At 36.2% G+C, this 19,639-nt stretch overlaps 1 protein-coding gene across 2 annotated transcripts in view; it reads right to left on the bottom strand.

Moving 5' to 3' along the window:
• Positions 1 to 268: 268 nt before the first annotated feature.
• Positions 269 to 19,639, bottom strand: part of CUNHXorf58 (chromosome unknown CXorf58 homolog) — a 56,582-nt gene continuing 37,211 nt past the window's right edge. For both annotated transcript variants that reach the window (XM_027845460.1, XM_027845461.1), the window contains 2 exons: positions 1,152 to 1,311; positions 269 to 620 (listed from right to left, as the gene is read on the bottom strand). In XM_027845460.1, the coding sequence (XP_027701261.1) occupies positions 453 to 620; positions 1,152 to 1,311 (328 nt within the window). In that variant the 3' untranslated portion in view covers positions 269 to 452. The remainder of the gene's footprint in view (positions 621 to 1,151; positions 1,312 to 19,639) is intronic.

Below are 19,639 nucleotides of genomic sequence, written 5' to 3'. Positions count from 1 at the left end.
TACTTAAGAGTATTAAACATTTTCAATAATGATCGTGCAGATCGTACTATTCCTACTATTGCAATATTTGGCAAAACATGAAATAAAATACATTTTGGAGGCTAACTGGAGTACAAGCTGTATATTCTATGAATTCTATTCTTTATGCAAACCAAGGAATGCTTAGGTATTTAAAGAAAATGATAGAACAACAAAATTGATTAAGATTCCAAGAATTGAGTCACTCATCATTAATCATATAAAACCATGCAGCATTTTACCACATCCATTAAAGTATTTATTTTTATTAAAATTCTGATGGACAAGAACATTTCTGTTTACGGCACATCAAAGTACTGATTAGAAAACTTATCACTTATATTGGGTTAGGAGCAAAATCTACATACCTGTATTTGTTAATACTTCTATTAATCATTTATATATTTAAGGGTATGGATTATTTTGTTAATTAACTATGAGTTATCAAGACACAGCTCTTTGGTCCAAGTAAATAATTCCTTTGCTTCTTGCTCCAATTCATCATCTGAAGGAGGTGAGTTAACTCCCAAAATTTCATAAGATGGAGTAATGATAACAATACGATGCTGATTTTTTTCATTTGTTTTTTGTGTATTTGGTTCCTGGTTAAAATTAGAAATAAAAGTAAGAAATTGTTTTTATTGTTACTGTGATATTTACTGTAACCCTGAAATATTCAGATGAAAGTTACTTGCATTTTGGGAAGAGTATGAACAGAGATATGCTGAATCACAAGTGTCAATATAAGTATAATAGTTTTCTGCTACAAATGTTGAGGCAGAACCAGGACACTGCTTTTCAGTTAAAAAAATATCCTTCTCCTGGTAATACTAGATTGTAATAAATGGACTTCATAGCAGCAGCTTATCAGAATAGGATATATTCTCAATGAAGGACTTTCTATTATAGAGTTAAGTATAACTGATGGTTTTTAGAATAGCAAATGGCATTTTAACAGTTTCTAAAATATATTTTTCCCAAGATGAAAATAGCTTTCATACCATCAAAGATACTTACCATATAAATGCTTCTGATTAAACCTAAAGGTTAAGAAAATGAGTAGAATTTCCTGGGCAACTGTATCTACAGGCAGATTAAACATTTTTCTGACCCATTCTGTACTTTGGACTTACTTCCATGTTTTTCTCCTGTTCCTTCTTATAAGCTCTTCTCATTTTTGCAATCTTCATTCTTGCTTGCTTTGAACGACGGCCTGAATGCTTGGGCTTTGCTAGTTGTTGATAATATTGTTGTAAAGAGGAGACGCTTAAAGAAGAGGGTGAAGGAGAAGTCCTGTAAAAATATGTGTCATAAATTTATTTCAATTAATGGCCAATCACAAAATTGTTTAGAGAATTGAATGGCAAACATCAGATCATCCACTGACTTCTATGGAGAACTCTAATACATATATACATCTATGTGTATGTGCATGTGCATGTATATACACACACATGAGGGAACTGAAGGGATTAGGACAGAAAATGGTTAATTATGGGAACTGAGTGAAAGACACTGACTCCATCTTATGACTCAATTCTGCAGCTAGCTCAGTTCCATTTCTATTCACTTATGGGTCTAGTCCAAATTCTGTCCTGTGAAAAAAGTTTATTCAATTGTGGGAATTGGGAGAAAACCTTATTGCATTGTTTGAACCTAGCCCTATGTGGCTGGGAAGCTGGACCACCTCCTTGCTGCTAAGAAACCCTTAACCAAGAACCTAGGTTATGCTGAGTAGAAATGCAGTCAGATTGAAAGACTGATGCATGGAGTTTTGTTTTTGTTTTTGTTCTTAGGCAATTGGGGTTAAGTGATTTGCCCAGGGTCACACAGCTAGTAAGTGTCAAGTGTTTGGTCTGAGGCTGGATTTGACCTCAGGTCCTCCTGACTTCAGGGCCAGTGCTCTGTCCACTATGCCACCTAGCTGCCCCCTGGAGTTTTGTTTTGTTTTTTTTACAACTGTACATCTCTAGCAACCCATATGTCTGATCTGAAAACTGGTCCTGTATTGTTACTGTTTCCGTGTTCCCTTGATTGTTTAAAGCCTCAAAGAAAAATGCTAATTGGACCCAATTCCAATAAGAATTCCTAAAAGAGTTAAAGGAAACAATAAGAATGGAAGAGGAAAAGTTGGGAAAAGAAATGAGAGTGATGCAAGAAAATTATGAAAAAACTCAACAACTTGGTAAAAGTCACAAAAAATACTGAAGAAAATAGCACCTTATGCCCATCAATTGGGGAATGGCTGAACTAATTGTACCATGTGATTGTGATGGAATACTATTGTAGTATAAGAAATGATGAGCTGGATGCTCTGAGAAAAACTGAGAAAGACTTACATGACCTGATGCAAAGTGAAATGTATTATGTACAAAGTAACAGCAATATTTTAAGATGATTCTAAGCTATTCTCAGCAATACAGTGATCCACAACAACTCTGAAGGACTTATGATAAAAAATGCTATCCGTCCCCAGAGAAGGAATTAATGGTGTCTGAATACAGACTGAAGAATACATTACTTTCTTTTTCTTGAGGTTGGTTTTTTTCTTGTCTATGTTTTCTTTCACAAGATGACTAATATGGAAATATGCTTTGCATGACTATACATGTATAACCTATATTGAATTGCTTGCCTTCTCAACAAGAGGGGTGGGGTAGGAGGAAGGGAGAGAATTTGGCACTCAGAGTTTTAAAAACAAATGTTAAAAAAATTGTTTTTACATGTAAATGGGGAAAAATAAAATACTAAATTTAAAAAAAAAATAAAAAAGAATTATTGGACTACCTGAAAGCCATGATAAAAAAAAAAGCCTAGAATCACATTCAAGAGATTATCAAAGAAGACTGCCCTGATATCTTAGATCCAGAGGGTAAAATAGAAATGGAAAGAATCCACTGATCACCTTATGAAAGAGATCCCAAAATGAAAACTTACAGGAATATTGCAGCCAAATTCTAGAGTGGCCAGATCAAAGAGAAAATATTTCATGCAGCAAGAAAGAAACAATTCAAATATTGTGGAGCCAACAATAAGAATCATACAAGATTTAGTGGCTTTCACATTAAAGGAGCAGAGGGCTTGGAATATGATACTGTGGAAGGCAAAGGAGCTAGGATTACAACCAAGAATCATCTACCCAGTAAAAGCGAGTGTAAGCCGTCAGGGAAAAAAGGATATAAAATGAAAAAGAGGACTTTCAGGCATTCCTGATGAAAAGACCAGAGCTAAATAGAAAACCTGACATTCAAACACCACACTTAAGAGAAGCAAAAAAAAAAAAAGTGAACATCAAAGAGTAATCATAAGGGACATAAGTACAACTGTGTACATTCCTATATGGGAAGATGATACATGTTAACACCTAAGGAATTATTAGGTGCTATTATTAGGGCAGTTAAAAGAAGTTTAATAGAGAGAGGGCATGGGTGTAAGTTGCTTATATTGGAATGATCTCAAAAAAAAAAGTGAGAAAAAGGGATGCAACGGGACAAGGAGAAAGGGAGAGGTAGAGCAGGGAAAATTTTCTCACATAAAAGAAGCATGCAATGGAAGAGCTTTTACAGTGGAGGGGGAAAAGGCGGGTAGTGGTCAGTACTTCAGTTTCTCTCTTATCAGAATTGGTTCAAAGAGTGAAGAATATATATACATACTCAATTGGGTATAGAAATGTAACACCCAACAGGAAAATAGGAGGGAAAAGGGATAAAGAGGGTGGAGGGAATGATAAAAGGGAAGGCAGATTAAGGGAGGTAGGTTTTTTTTTTTAATTTAAAACAAAATTTAATAATGATTTTTTAAAAAGTGAATAATAGAAGATCAGGAGCAGAAAATGGGGACTAGGGTCACTTTGAATCAATAACAACAACAACAACAACAATAATAATAATAGCTACAATTTACATAGCACTTTAATGTTTGCAAAATACTTTTTTTTTAATGACTTCTAGAGTGGAATGTATTTATTTTCTTTTTTTTAATCCTTTTTTTTTTAATTTTTAGTTTTCATTTACTTCCACAAGATTTTGAGATCCAAATTTTCACCCCATATCGCCCCTCCCCCACCCCAAGATGGCATGCATTCTGAATACCCCTTTCCCTAGTCTGCTTTCCCTGCTATCTCTCCCCCCCCTTCCCCTTCTATTTTCCTGTAGGGCAGGATAGATTTCTATGCCCCATTTCCTGTATTTATTATTTCTCAGTTGCATGTGAAAACATTTTTTTAAACATGTGTTTTTAAAACTTTGGGTTCCAAATTTTCTCCCTTCCTCCCTCCCCACCCACCCTCATTGAAAAGGCAAGCAACTCAATATAGGCTATACATGTGCAGTTATGCAAAACACTTCCATAGTAGACATGCTGTGAAAAACTAACTCTATTTCCTTTAATCCTATCTTGCCCCCCCATTTATTCTATTCTTTCTTTTGACCCTGTCCCTCCTCAGAAGTATTTGCTTCTGATTACCCCCTTTCCCAATCTGCCCTCTTCTCTATCATCCCCTACTCTCTTGTCCCCTTCGCCTCCTATTTTCCTGTAGGTTAAGACAGATTTCCATACCCAATTGAGTGTGTATGTACCCTCCTTAAGTCAAATCTTATGAGAATAAGATTCACACATTTCCTCTCACCTTCCCCCGGTTCCACTCCACTGTAAAGCCTTTTCTTTTCTATTTTTTTCTGAGATAATTTACCCCATTCTACCTCTCCTTTTCTTTTTCTCCTAGTATAATCCTCTCTCACCCCTTAATTTTATTCTCCAGATATGACCCCTTCATCTTCAACTCACCCTGTGCCCTCTATCTATCTATCTCTCTATCTATTTATCTATCTATCTATACATATAATTTTTTCCCTCCAACTACCCTAATACTGACGAAGGTCTCATGAGTTACAAATATCATCTTTCCATGCAGGAATGTAAACAGTTCAACCTTAATAAGTCTCTTATGATTTCTCTTTCCTGTTTACCTCTTCATGTTCCACTTGAGTCTTGTATTAGAAAGTCAAATTTTCTATTCAGCTCTGGTCTTTTCATCAAGAATGCTTGAAAGTCCTCTATTTTACTGAATGACCATTTTGTCCCCTGAAGAATTATACTCAGTTTTGCTGGGTAGGTGATTCTTGGTTGTAATCCTATCTCCTTTGCCCTCTGGAATATTATATTCCATGCCCTGCGGTCCCTTAATGTAGAAGCAGCTAAATCTTGTGTTATCCTGATCGTGTTTCCACAATACTTGAATTGTTTCTTTCTGGCTGCTTGTAATATTTTCTCCTTGACTTGGGAACTCTGGAATTTGGCTATAATATTCCTAGGAGTTTTCCTTTGGGGATCTCTTTCAGGAGGAGATCGCTGGATTCTTTCCATTTCTATTTTGCCCTCTGGTTCTAAAATATCAGGGCAGTTTTCCTTGATAATTTCTTGAAAGATGATGTCTAGGCTCTTTTTTTGATCATGGCTTTCAGATAGTCCAATAATCTTTAAATTCTCTCTCCTGGATCTATTTTCCAGGTCAGCTGTTTTTCCAATGAGATATTTCACATTGTTTTCTAATTTTTCATTCTTTTGGATTTGTTTTACAGTGTCTTGATTTCTCATAAAGTCACTAGCTTCCAATTGCTCTATTCTAATTTTTAAGGAAGTATTTTCTTCAGTAAGCTTTTGGACTTCCTTTTCCATTTGGCCAATTTTGCTCTTTAAGGCATTCTTTTCTTCATTGGCTTTTTGGACCTCTTTTGCCATTTGGGTTAAGCTATTTTTTAAGGTGTTATTTTCTTCAGTATTTTTTTGGGTCTCCTTTAGCAAGCTGACAACTTGCTTTTCGTGATTTGCTTGCATCACTCTCATTTCTCTTCCCAGTTTTTCCTCTACTTCTCTTACTTGCTTCTCAAAATCCCTTTTGAGCTCTTCCAAGGCCTGGGACTGATTCATATTTTTCTTGGAAGTTTTGGATGTAGGAGCTTTGACTTTGTTTTCTTCTTCTGGTTGTATGTTTTGATCTTCTTTGTCACCAAAGTAAGATAATACAGTCTGACTCTTTTTGCGCTGCTTGCTCATGATCCCAACCAATTACTTGAATTTTAAACTCTTTGTTAAGGTAACAGTCTGTTTCCAATGTGGAGAATGTACAAACCCTTGGGGGTTTGTACAGCTGTTTTCAGAAATACTTCTAGGGACCTGAAAAATGTCAGTTCTTCCAAGGTGCTATAAGGGGCATGGTGTTTCCTCTTCACTGCCACAGCTCTACCATGCCAGTGCTCCTCCTCACCCCAGGACCGCCCCTCAGAACTGTGACCCAGATCCAAGCATGGGCAAAGCAAGAGATTCCTGCCTCAGCACTGGCAAAGAGATCCCTGCAATCCCTCTCTGATTAGCCACTGGATTCCCCCTCAGTATGTGGGTGTGAAGCTCAGAAGGCAGCTGCTTCCCTCGGGGCAGCTGAGATCTAGCTTCTTCTCTCACTGCAGTCACAGACTTTTCCCACTGACCTTCTAAGTTGTCTTTGGCGTTTGTGGGTTGAGGAGCCTGGAAACCCACAGCTGCCTGCGATTCAGTCCTCTGAGGCCTGCTCCAGGGTCACTGCGGCCTGTGCGCCCATGCCTGTGCTCCTCTCCCCGCCCGGCGCGATATACCTTTCCAATCAGCCATCCAGGTTGTCTTGAGCTGGAAATTTGTTTCACTCTGTCTTTTTGGTGGGTTCTGCTGCTTTAGAATTTGTTTAGAGCTATTTTTTGTAGGTATTTGGAGGGGTTTGGGGGAGAGCTCTACCAAGTCACTGCTTTCCCTCCGCCATCTTGGCTCCTGAGGTAGTTTTTTAAGAAGCAAAATAGACTTAAGGAGAGACAGGATAGAGAGAGAGAGAGAGAGAGAGAGAGAGAGAGGAAGAAACAGAAGAAAACAGGATGGAGAGAAATACATGGTTAGTAATCCTAACTGAAAATGTGAATGAGATGAGCTCACGCATAAAATGGAAGCAGATAGCAGAATGGATTAGAAATGAGAATGTAACAATATGTTGTTTACAAGAGACACACTTGAAAAAGAAAGACACAGAATTCAAATAAAGGGCTGGAGCAGAATCTAATATGCTTCAGCTAAAGTGAAAAAAAGCAGGGGTAGCAATTATATTATCAGACACAAAGCAAAAGTAAAAATAGGCCTAATTAAAAGTGATAATCAGGGAAACTACATTTTGCTAAAAGATACCATAGACAATGAAGCAATATCAAAAATTTTTACAGCAAGTTTCTCTGATAAAAGCCTCATTTCTCTAATATATACTGAGTATGAAACTGAGTCACATTTACAAAAATAAGAGCCATTCCCCAATTGAAAAATGGTCAAAGGATATAAAAAGGCAGTTCTCAGAAGAAGAAATCAGAGTTATCTATAGTCACATAAAAATGCTCTAAGTCACTATTTTAAAAATATATTTAATATTGTATTTTCCTCCCAATTACATGGTAAAAACAATTTTTAACATTCATTTTTTAAAATTTTAAGTTCCAAATTCTCTTCTTCCCTCTGTCCTCTCCCTCCCTCACAGAGAAGGGAAGCAATTTGATATAGGTTGTTCATGTGTATTAATTAAGGCTGTGAAAGAAAACACAGAGCAAAAAAAAGAAAGAAAAAGAAAGTTCAAAAAAAATGCTTCTGTCTGCATTCAGACTCCATCAGTTTTTTTCTCTAGAGATGGATAGCATTTTTCATCATGAGTCTTTCAGAATTGTCTTGGATCACTGTATTGCTGAGAATAGCTAAGTCATTCTCAGTTGACCATCTTACAATATTCCTGTTACTGTGTATAATGTTCACCTGGTCCCCATTTCATTTTGCATCAGTTTATATAAATCTTTCCAGGTTTTCCTGAGAGCATCTTGCTCATCATTTCTTATAGTACAATAGTATTCATCACAATCATATACCACAACTTGTTCAGCCATCCCCTAATAGAAGGACATCCCCTCAATTTACATTTTTTTTCGCCACCACTAAAAAAGCTGTGTCTAAATATTTGTGTATATATAAGTCTTTTTCTTTTTTACTTTTTAAACTCTCTTTAGGATACAGAGCTAGTAGCTGTACTGCTGGGTCAAAGGGTTTTATATCCCTTTGAGCATAGTTTCAAATTGCTCTCTAAAATGGTTCAATCAGTTCACAACTCCACTGACAGTGAATAAGTGTCTCAATTTTCCCATATCCCTTCCAACATTTGTCATTTTCCTTTTCTCTCTTATTAGCCAATCAGATAGGTATGGAATAGTACCTCAAAGTTGCTTTAATTTGCATTTCTCTAATCAATAGCATTTTATAGCATTTTTTCATATGACTACAAATAGTTTTGATTACTTCATCTGAAAACTGTCTATTCATGTCCTTTGATCATTTATCATTTGGGAAATGGCTTATTTTTATAAATTTGACCCAGACCTCTAGAGATTTGGAGATGAGACCTTTATCAGAGAAAGGTGCTATAAAAGTTTTTTCATAATTACCATTACTGTGTATTTCTCTCCATTCTATTCCTTACCCATTAATCCTATTCTCTCTCTCTCCTTTCACCCTGTCCATACTTAAAAATGTTTTCTTTCTGACTACCATCTCCTCAAATATGCCCTCCTTTCTATCAGTGCACTAACCATTTTCTTATCCCCTTCCCCTCCTATTTTCCTGTAGGTTAAGACAGACTTCCAACTGAGTGTGTATGTTATTCCCTCTTTGTGTCAATTCCAATAAGAGTAAAGTTCAAGCACTGCCCACCAACACTCTCTTCCCCATCTTCCTCTCCACTGTAAAAGCTCTTTTGTGTCTCTTATGTGAGATACTTTACCCCATTCTACCTCTCCTTTTCCCCTTCTCCCAATGCATTTCTCTCTCTCACCCCTTAATTTTATTTTTTAGAAATCATTTGATCATATTCAACTCACACCCATATTTTCTTTCTATGTACACTTTTCCTAATTGCCCTAACAATGATTAAGTTCTTAAGAGTTACATAATCTTCACATGTAGGAATGTAAACAGTTTAACCTAATTGAATCACTTGTAATTCCTCTTTCCTATTTACCTTTTTATGCTTAAGTCTTGTATTTGAAAGTCAAATTTTCTATTCAGCTCTGATTTTTCATCAGGAATGCTTGAAAGTTCTTTATTTCATTGAATATCCATTTTTTCTCCCATAGGATTATACTCAATTTTGCTGGTAGGTGATTTTTGGTTGTAGTCCTAGCTCTTTTGCCCCATGGTATATCATATTCCATGCTCTCTGATCCTTTAATGTGAAAGCTGCTAAATTTTGTGTCTTGACTGTGGCTCCATGATATTTGAATTGTTTCTTTCTGGCTGTTTGCAATATTTTCTCCTTGATCTGGGAGCTCTGGAATTTGGCTATAATATTCCTAGGAGTTTTCCTTTTGGGATCTCTTTCAGGAGGTGATAAGTGGATTCTTTCAATTTTTCTGTATTTCATTGTATTGTGCTCCACTCTCACCCTGGTGTGACAGACCTTTCCTACTGACCTTCTAAGTTGTCTTGAAAATAGTTTCATCCCATTATTTTGTGGGTTCTGTTACTCCAGAATTCATTTTGAGGCACTGTTTTAAAGTTGTTTGGAGGGGAATTTGGGAGAGCTCAGCTCAGGTGAGTCCCTGTCTCTTCTCTGCCCTGCCCCCCTTTAAATCACTATTGATTAGAGAAATGCAAATTAAACCAAAGTATCCCCTCACACTTACCAGAAATGACAAATGCTGGAAGGGATGAGAGAAAAAAAGGTACACCAATAAACTGTTGGTGGAGTAGTAGACCGGTCCAACCATTCTGGACAGCAATTCTGAACTAAACCCAAAGGGCTATAAAACTCTGCATCCCCTTTGACCCAGCAATGCCACTACTAGGTTTGTATCCCAATAAGATCAAAGCAAAAGGAAAGAACCTATATGTACAAAAATATTTATAGCAGCTCTTTTCTGGTGGCAAAGAATTGGAAAACAAGGAGATGCTCATCAATTAGGGAATGGCTGAACAAACTGATGTGATTGTGATGGAGTACCACTGTGCTATAAAAAATGATGAGGGGGGTAGTTTCAGAAAGAAGACTGAGAGATCACTGTGCACAGTTAACGGCAATGTTGCAATGTTGATCAACTGTGGAAGACTTGGCTACTCTGATTAATACAATGATCCAAGACAATTCCAAAGGACTCATGATGAAAAAATGCTATCCCATTCTGAGTGCAAAATGAAGTAGAATTTTCTCACTTTATTTTTTCAGCTTTTTAAAAAATATGGCCGAGAGAGGATTCTGGAAAGATGGTGGAGTAGGTCAGAAAATTCCAAGCTCTCAAGATTTTCTCCCACAAAAGAGATAAAATAGCACCTCAGCACCAACAAAGTTGGGGGAGTATAGAAATAAATAATAGGGGCACAACAGGGGTCCTCCTGGGAAAATCTGAGAAGATCTGAAGGTTAATTCCAGGATGAGGTTTGGTCCCCTTGAAGAGTAAACACCTCCAGGCTACGGTCCACTTAAACAACAAGAGGCAAGCCCAGGGCTTGCTTCAGCCACAGCCACTGGAACTTTTACCCACAGGATAGTGAGGAGACTTGGGTGTCTGAACTGGGGAAAATCAAGGAAACCTCTGCTGACAAGGAACATCAGACCTAGCTGCGCTGCAGAGAGTGGCCAGGGTGAGTAGGAACCAGCACATGCCCGGTGAGTGCTTAAGCAGTGGGGCAGGACACCCTGAAAATAGGCATTTACAGGAGGCTAGAGGTTTGGCTTTGGTTCCCAGCTAGAGGGGAGAACTGAAGATCTGAGGCTAGAGGCACCATCCCCCATACCCCAGGGCTAGAGGTGATTACAAAAATTAAGTTCTTACTACAAAAAAAAAAACAAAACACAGGCAATTGAGAGAGAATCTAACCATAGAAGGTTATTATGGGAATAGAGAAGACTGAGTTTCATCTTCAGAGAGGGATACTGAAGCAAAGAAACCCTCTTCAACCCCAAAGAGTAATGTTAAATGGTCACTTGACCAAAAAAGAACATATACAAGAATTTAAAATTTAAAATTTAAAAATCAAATGAGAGAGATTGAGGAAAAACTTAAAAAAAAAGAGAGAGAGAGAGAGAGAGAACAATCTGAGAAAAACAAGAGGATTATGAAAAGAAAGCCAACCAATTAGAAAAGGAGATCCAGAATCTTAAAGAAGAAAATGACACCTTGAAAATCAGAATTGGGCAAGGGGAAGCCAGCGAAGTTATAAGATATCAAGAAATGATAAAACAAAATATAATGAATGAAAAAATAGAAGAGAAAGTGAAACATAAGAAAAACAACTGATCTGGAGAACAGATCAAGAACAGAAAACATAAGAATAATCAGACTACCTGAAAGTTATGATCAAAAAAAGAATCTTGATACAATAATACAAGAAATAATTAAAGAAAATTGTCTCAAAACATTAAAACAATGGGGGAAAGTAGAAATAGAAAAAAATCCATCAATCACCACTTGAAAGAGATCTTATAAGGCAAACTCATAGGAATATTATAGTTAAATTCCGAAACCCCCAGCTCAAGGATAAAATATTAAGAGCAACAAGAAAAAAAAAAAAACTTAAATAAGATGGTGCCACAATTAGAATTACACAAGACCTAGCAGCAGAAACACTAAAGGACCACAGGTCTTGGAACACTATATATCAAAGAGTAAAAGAACTGGAGTTCAGGCTGAAAATATCATACCCAGCAAAGTTAAGCATAATTCTAAATGAAAAAAAATGAATATTTGGTCAACAGTCAGAAAAAAAAAAACCCTGAATTTAATAGAAGATTTGACATACAAGGGCCAAGAGAAACACAAGGTACATACCAAAGACTGATTCCAAGGGACTCAATAAGAACAGACTTTTAGGTATGTAAAATGTAAAACGTATGTCTAAGATTGTCATTAGCAATTGAGTAGTTTGTAAGAAAGACTTGGGTAGACCTGAGTATGATATGACTTTAAAAAGTAAAACCATCTAGGAATAGTTAAAAGGAGTAATTATCTTATACAAATGAGGGACAAGAGGAAAAACCTACATAGAGGAATTAGATGGGGAGGAGGGCTGGTAATTCTGGTAACCTACTTTCATCAGGAATGGGTTCAAGAGGGAACAATACATATATATCTAGCAGAGTATAAAAATCTTCTAAATTCAGAAGAAATAAAATGGTTAAGGGGATAGGTAGGGGAAGAGGATGAGGAAGGGATCTCTAGAGGAAAGGGTGAGGGAATAGGTTAAAGGGGGGTATAGAAGGGTGTTTAGATTTATGGGAATAGGAGGATAGGGGAGGGATCCTGGGAGGGAGGGTAGGCAAAGTAATAGGAGGGCAAGGTAGTGGGTAGAAGTAAACTGGAGGAGTTTGTAGGGATAGGAAATAAGAGATATGCATAAACATAAAAAAAAGATCAGGTGTAGAATTTGTTAGGGAAAGTATATGTCTATGTGTGTATGCATGTGTATGTGTATGTATATATCTATATATATAAATATATCCATGCTTAATTGTAGCCTTCGTGGGGGGGGGAAGAAGGGGGAAAAAAGAACAAAGTAAAAAGTGCACAGCAGAGAACAATAGAAAACTTACAAGGAAGCAGAGAAAAGATGGATAGCTCTCAATACATGTAGTATTTATCATACAGGCTTTCTTGAAATGAAAATTTCTTGCTATATATTTTGAATCCTCTCTCATGTTCTGCTGTACACATGACATGCTTTTTTTCTATTCTTACTTTGTATTTAAGTTTATGATATGTTTCTCTTTCTTTTCTCTATTCTGCATTTGAATTCTGGTGTTTGAGTCTAAAATTAAAAAAAACATGGACAATATGGAAATATGTTTTGCATAATTTCACACGTATAATTGATATCATATTGCTTGCCTTCTGAATGAGTATGGGAAGGAGAGGAAGGGAAGGAGAGAATCTGGAACTCAAAATTTAAAAAGAATGTTCAAAATAAATTGATAATAAATCAAAACGTTTAAAAAAGAAAGCAAATGAGTTCCTGAACAGAGCTAGAACTTGTTATGACTGAACAAATTGTACAACAATGCTTATTCAAGAAAATATACAGTGATTTATTTGGACATGATATTCATATACTGTCAAAAATAACAGAAAATTATTTTATACCTAATCAGATCTGATTTCAAAGAATATGCTCACTTCATTTTTACTTTCCAAGAATCTTGATAAGCAGGGAATCCAAAGGTATGAATAGGGCCTGAGCCTTTTACAGAAGTTAGAATTATATTTTAGAGCAGGAAGCCTAAACTTCACTAAAGCTACAGGTATATTAAGAAATGCAGGTGGCGATGGGCAGATCACTCATAAAAAGCTGTCAATGGGCAATAGAAAGTTGCAACAGAAAGGAAACAATGTCATGATCTGGTAAACTCTACTAAGAACCTGTTTCAGTACATATGACACCCTATGTTTGGATGCCCTCTTTAATACTCAATTCAGTATCTCAGAACAACCCATCAGTAATCTTGCCTCACCTTCCTGTGATTACTTGCCCTGGCTGTCCCGTGATATCCTCTGATAATGACTCGGGCACATACTTAGATCCCAACCTCTGGTACTCATTGTACTGTCTTCCCATAGATGGTCATACAAGTCCCTAAATTGAAACCTTGGTTAGCTGGTGATATTAGAAATCATCTTGTCTTAACCCCTTCACTTTACTAAGGAAGCTGAGCACCAGAGTGTTGGGAATACACAACTTCTAATATTGGAACATCAGAGAAGATGGGGAAGACTTCAGAAGTCATTGTTAATGATGCTGCCATAGCTCACTTTACCAAATTCTTCAGTGTTCCCTCTTCCCAAAATCTGAGATAGTTCACAGCATGTTACAAACCATAAGACTTCTTGGAGTTACAGACATACACAAAGAAACACAATCAGAGAAAGCTACCAAGGAAAACTAGACCCATGAGGCTGCCCTGCTCCACCTGAAGAATATTTTAGCTGTCCCTTTCTCTTTTTCAAAGACAATGAGCTCTGGAAGCTGCAGTATAATATCAGTTCAGAGAACTACTAAGGAAGGCTTACTTTCAAATTTTATGAGCTGTCTATAAGCAACTATAACACAGAGGAGAGGATGGTTAAAACCCTTGTCAGGCTTATTGGCAATAGCTGCTGCCTCAACATCCCTATGGCTAAGTTGTCCTGCCTTCTTTACTATGGCTAAGTGACCTACTCAAAGTCATTTGACTTTGTGACAGTGGCTGGGCCAAAAGTAGAACCTCTTATGGACTCCCCAGTGTCTTCAATATATCATGCTGCCTTAGACTATGTGCTATGTGGCCAATTTGTTTTGCAGAGAGAAAAGTTCTTGTTTGCTATAATCCTAACTCAGGCCACTGTTTTGAAAATTCATACTCTTGGTCATTCAGTAAATGGATTAGAGAGTGTGGGCAGCTCAATGAAATCCATCACAACTACTGTGAAAAATGGTTTATCATACACTGATAATGTGGATCAGTCATAACATCATCATATAGACAAATGAACATGTTTCATTCCACAATATCATAGAATAGCCGTGCTAAACCACTAACGCTTCCTCTTTAGTGTTCTTGCCTCCTCACCATCTACATGTACTTACAAAATATAATTATATTTTGGGAGGATAGTCTAGATCTGTGATTTCAATGGTATACATAGTTTCTGGTATGAAAATTCCCTCTAGAGGACTGTGGAAAGATGGCAGAATAAGGCAGAAAATTACCTGGCTCTCCAAAATTCCCTTGCAAAATGAATTTTAGATAGGCAGAAATAACAAAGATTTGGGGTAAAGCAATCATTCAGCCCAAGACAACTTGGGAGGAGGACATTTAGGAAAGACCTCACCTACTGGGGTGGTGGTCTGGTTGGAAACAAAGTGCAGATACCAGCTGTGGTGGTGCGAGGGCTTTGGGAAATTTCATCCCACAGACAATGGGGTGGGGGAGCTGGTCATTGATCAGGGGGAGATTGTTGGGGTCCTCCGCTGGCATTGGACCCTGGGCCCAGGGCTGGCATTGACCAGAGGCAGCCTCAGGCTGTGGCTACGGGCAAGGAGAAACAACCATTCAGCACAAGGGTAGCAGCCTTGCTCACTGTTCCAGGACAGAGAGGACTGATTGTGGTTGAGGACAGTGGAGTCCCTAGTCTCAGTTCCAGAGCAGGGGATAAACTGATCCTCTATAGCACAGAGGCTGGTGGTACATTTCCAGCACCAGAAGGGAGTGAGATCATTTGTGGTGGCAGCAGTACAAGGGCCCTGGTTGTAACTAATGGGTGAAGAGGAGTACTTGAGGTCACTCATTAACCAAGACATAAGGTTAAGAGCATGAGCACACGTGGCCTTGGATCATAGCATATTGCAAGAACCAAAAAAATCAAAGATCCCCAACAGCATGAAAAACTTGAAGCCTGAAACATTATCCCTCACACCCTGGGAACTTTAGCCTAACTAAAGTTAACGACCAAGAAACAGGCCTTTAAAAATGACTAAACAACAGGAAAACAACCTGATCATAGATAGTTACTATGGTGATAGAGAAGATCAGGGTTCAAACTCAGAAGAAGACAATGAAGTCAAAACAACTACTTGTAAAGCTTCAAAGAAAAAATGTAAAAAGGACACAATCCCAAAGAGATTTCTTGGAAAAGCTTTACAAATCAAATAAGACAGGTAAAAGAAAAACTAAGGGGAAAACGAATAATGCAGGAAAATCAAGAAAATTATGAAAAGAAAGTCAACTAATTGGAAAAAGAGATCCAAAAACCCACTAAAGACTATAACTCCTTAAAAACTAGAATTGGACAAAGGGAAGCTAATGACTTCATAAGACATTAAGAAATAATAAAATCAAAAGAATGAAAAAATAGAAGAGAACATGAAATATCTCACTGGAAAAATAACTGATCTGGAAAAGAGATTGGGAGAGATAATATAAAAATTGTTGAACCACGTTAAAGTCATGACCAAAAAAAAAGAGTCGAGACATTATACTTCAAGATATTATTAAGGAAAATTTCCCTGAATTTTTAGAACTAGGGGGTAAAACAGAAATTGAAAAAATCCACTAATCACCTCTTGAAAGAGATCCCAAAATGAAAACTCACAGGAATATTATATCTAAGTTTCAAAGCCCCTAGGGTCGAGGAGGAATTATTACAACTATCTAGTAAGAAACAATTCATATAATGTGAAGCTATAGTCAGGGTAACATAAGATTTAGCAGCTTCTAGATTAAAAGATCAAGGGTGTGGAATATGATATTCCAAAGAGCAAAGGAGCTAGGTTTGCAACCAAGAATAATCTATCCAGCAAAGCTGAGTGTAATCCTGTAAGGCAAAAAAATATATATTTAATGAATTAAAGGACTTTCAGACATTCTTGAGGAAAAGACCAGAACTGAATAGAAAATCTGACTTTTAAATACAAGAATCAGGAGAAACATAAGAAGGTAACATGAAAGACAAATCACATAGGATTTAATAAGATTAAACTGTTTACTGTCTTATATGAGAAAATTATATTTCTAACTCTTAAAAGAATGTTAAGAGTATACATACATAGACAGAAGGCTTGAGTTTGAGTTGCATACAATGGGAAAATCCAAAAAACAGAACTGGGTAGGGAGAGGTAAAATGGAATGAATTATGAATTATAATAGAAAAGAGGTGTAAATGGAAGAACTTTTATAGTAAAGGAGACGATGGGGAGGTTGAGCGCAGGCAGTATGACAACCTTACTCTCATCAGAACTAGATTAAAAAGGGAATAACATATACATCTTTTTGTTATATAGTCATTTCAGTTGTGTCTAACTCTTTGTGACCCCATTTGGGGTTTTCTTGGCAGAGACAGTGGAATGGTTTGCCATGTCCTTCTCTATTTTACAGATGAGAAACCAAGGTAAACAGGGTTATGTGACTTGCCTAGGGTCACATAGCTAGTAAGTATCTGGGGACAGATTTGAACTCAAGAAGATGAGTCTTCCTGACTTTCGGCCTGGTACTCTATTCACTGTACCACCTAGCTGCCCTTACATATACATCTAATTGGGCATAAAAGATAAAAATCTTCTTAACTTATAAGGAAATAGGAGGGCAAGGGGATAAGATAAGGGAGGGACTCTTAGAACGGTGTGCAGAATAGAGAAGCAGTAGACAGAAACAAATTAATCTTCTGAGGAGGGAGAGGGGAGAGAGAAAGAAAGAGAGACAGAGACACAGAGAGAGAGACAGAGAGGATAAACAGTGGGGAAAATAGGATGGAGGGAAATATACAACTATTAATTATAACTTTGAATGTGAATAGGATGAACTCACCTATAAAATGGAAATGGACAGCAGAATGGATTAAAAGCCAGAACCTGACAATATGTTGCTTATAAGAACACATTTAAAAATGAGAGATACACAATGAGTAAAAATAAACAGCTGGAGTAGAATTTATTATGCTTCAACTGATGCAAAAAAAGCAGGGATAGCAATCATGATCTCAAAGTTAAAGCTAAAATAGATTTAATTAAAAGAGATAATGGAAATTACATTAGATTAAAAGGTACCATAAATAATGAAGTAATATCAATACTAAGTATATATGCACCAAATGCTACAGCAACCAAATTTATAAAGGAAAAGGTAAATGAATTACTGGTGGAAATAGATAGCAAGACTGTAATAGTGAGAGACTTCAGCCTTCCCCTCTTAGAATTAGATAAATCTAACCAAAAAATAAGTAAGAAGTAAAGAAGATGAATAGAATCTTAGATAAGCTAGATATACCAGATTCTGGAGAGAATTGAATGGGAATAGAAAGGAATATACCTTTTTCTCAGTGGTACATGGCACTTTTACAAAAATTGATCACATATTAGGGCATAAAAACTTTATAGTCAAATGCAGAAAAGCAGAAATATTAATTCCATCATTGTCAAATCACAATGCAATAAAAATTATATTTAATAAAGTACCATGGAAACAGAGATTAAAAATTAATTGGAGACTAAATAACCTAATCTTAAAGAATGAGTCAGCCAAAGAACAAATCATATAAACAATAAAAAATTTTATTAAAGAAATTATAATAATAAGACAACATACCAAAACTTATGGGATGCAGCAAAAGCAATAATCAGAGGAAATTTTATATCTTTAAATGCTTACATCAATAAAAATAGAGAACTGGGTATACAATTAAAAAAAAAACCTAGAAAAAAGAACACATTAAAAATCCCCAATTAAACACCAAATTGGAAATCCTGAAAATTAAAGAAGAGATGAATAAACTGAATATTAAGAAAACCATTGAATAAAAAATAAAAGTAGAAGCTAGTTTTATAAAAGAAAAAAACAGTGAAACTGACAAACCATTGGTTAATATGATTTTTAAAAAGAGAGAAGAAAATCAAATCACTAGTATCAAAAATAAAGAGTTAATATACCACTAATAAAGATGAAATTAAAACAATTATTAGGAATTATTTTGCCTAATTATATGTGAATAAATTTAACACTTTAAGCAAAACAGAAGAATATTTACAAAAATATAAACAGTCCAGATTAACAGAAGAGGAAATAGAATATCTAAATAAATGTATTTTAGAAAAAGAAATTGGAACTGGCCAAATATGAGCTTCCTAAGAAAAAAACATCAGGACCAGATGGATTTAATGTGAATTCTACTGAACATTTAAAGATCAACTAATTCCAATATTAAATAAATTATTTGGAATGATAGTCAAAGAAGGAGTCCTATAACACTTTTATGAAACAAATACGGTGCTGATACCTAAACCAAGAAGAGTAAAATCAGAGAAAGAAAATTATAGATCAATTTCACAAATCAATATTGATGCAAATATCCTAAATAAAATACTAGCTGGGAGACTACAATAATATATCACAAAAATTATATATTGTGAATTATATGGGAATGCGGGGATGGGTCTAACATAAGGAAAACTATTAACATAACTGATTATGTCAATAACAAAAGTAACAAAAATCATGTGATTATATTAATAGATTTTTATAAAATACAACACTCATTCCTATTAAAAATACTTGAAAGCATGGGACAGCTAGGTGGCGCAGTGGATAGAGCACAGGCCCTGAAGTCAGGAGAACCTGAGTTCAAATCCGGCCTCAAACAGTTGACACTTACTAGCTGTGTGAGCCTAGGCAAGTCACTTAACCCCATTGTCCAGTCAAAAACAAAACAAAACAAAAACACTTGCAAGCAAAGATATAAATGTATTTTTTCTTAAAGTGATAAGAAGCATCTACCCAAATCCATTAGGAAGCATTATTTATAATGGAGATAAGCTAGAAGCCTTCCCAGTAAGATCAGGAGTGAAACAAGGATGCCGAGTATCCCCAATATTATTTAATATTGTATTAGAAATTCTAGCTATAGAGAAATGTGGGAGAAGATGTGGGAAAATTAGAACACTAATGCATTGTTGGTGGAGTTGTGAAATGATCCAACCATTCTGGAGAGCAATTTGGAACTATGCCCAAAGGGCTATTAAAACGTGCGTACCCTTTGACCTCGCAATAGCACTTCTAGTG

Source organism: Vombatus ursinus, unplaced genomic scaffold (assembly GCF_900497805.2).
Source record: "Vombatus ursinus unplaced genomic scaffold, bare-nosed wombat genome assembly UNPS02014962.1, whole genome shotgun sequence".
Classification (NCBI taxonomy): Eukaryota; Metazoa; Chordata; class Mammalia; order Diprotodontia; family Vombatidae; genus Vombatus; species Vombatus ursinus.
The sequence above is the reverse complement of the archived record's forward strand: the minus strand, read 5'-3'. Positions and strand labels throughout refer to the sequence as shown.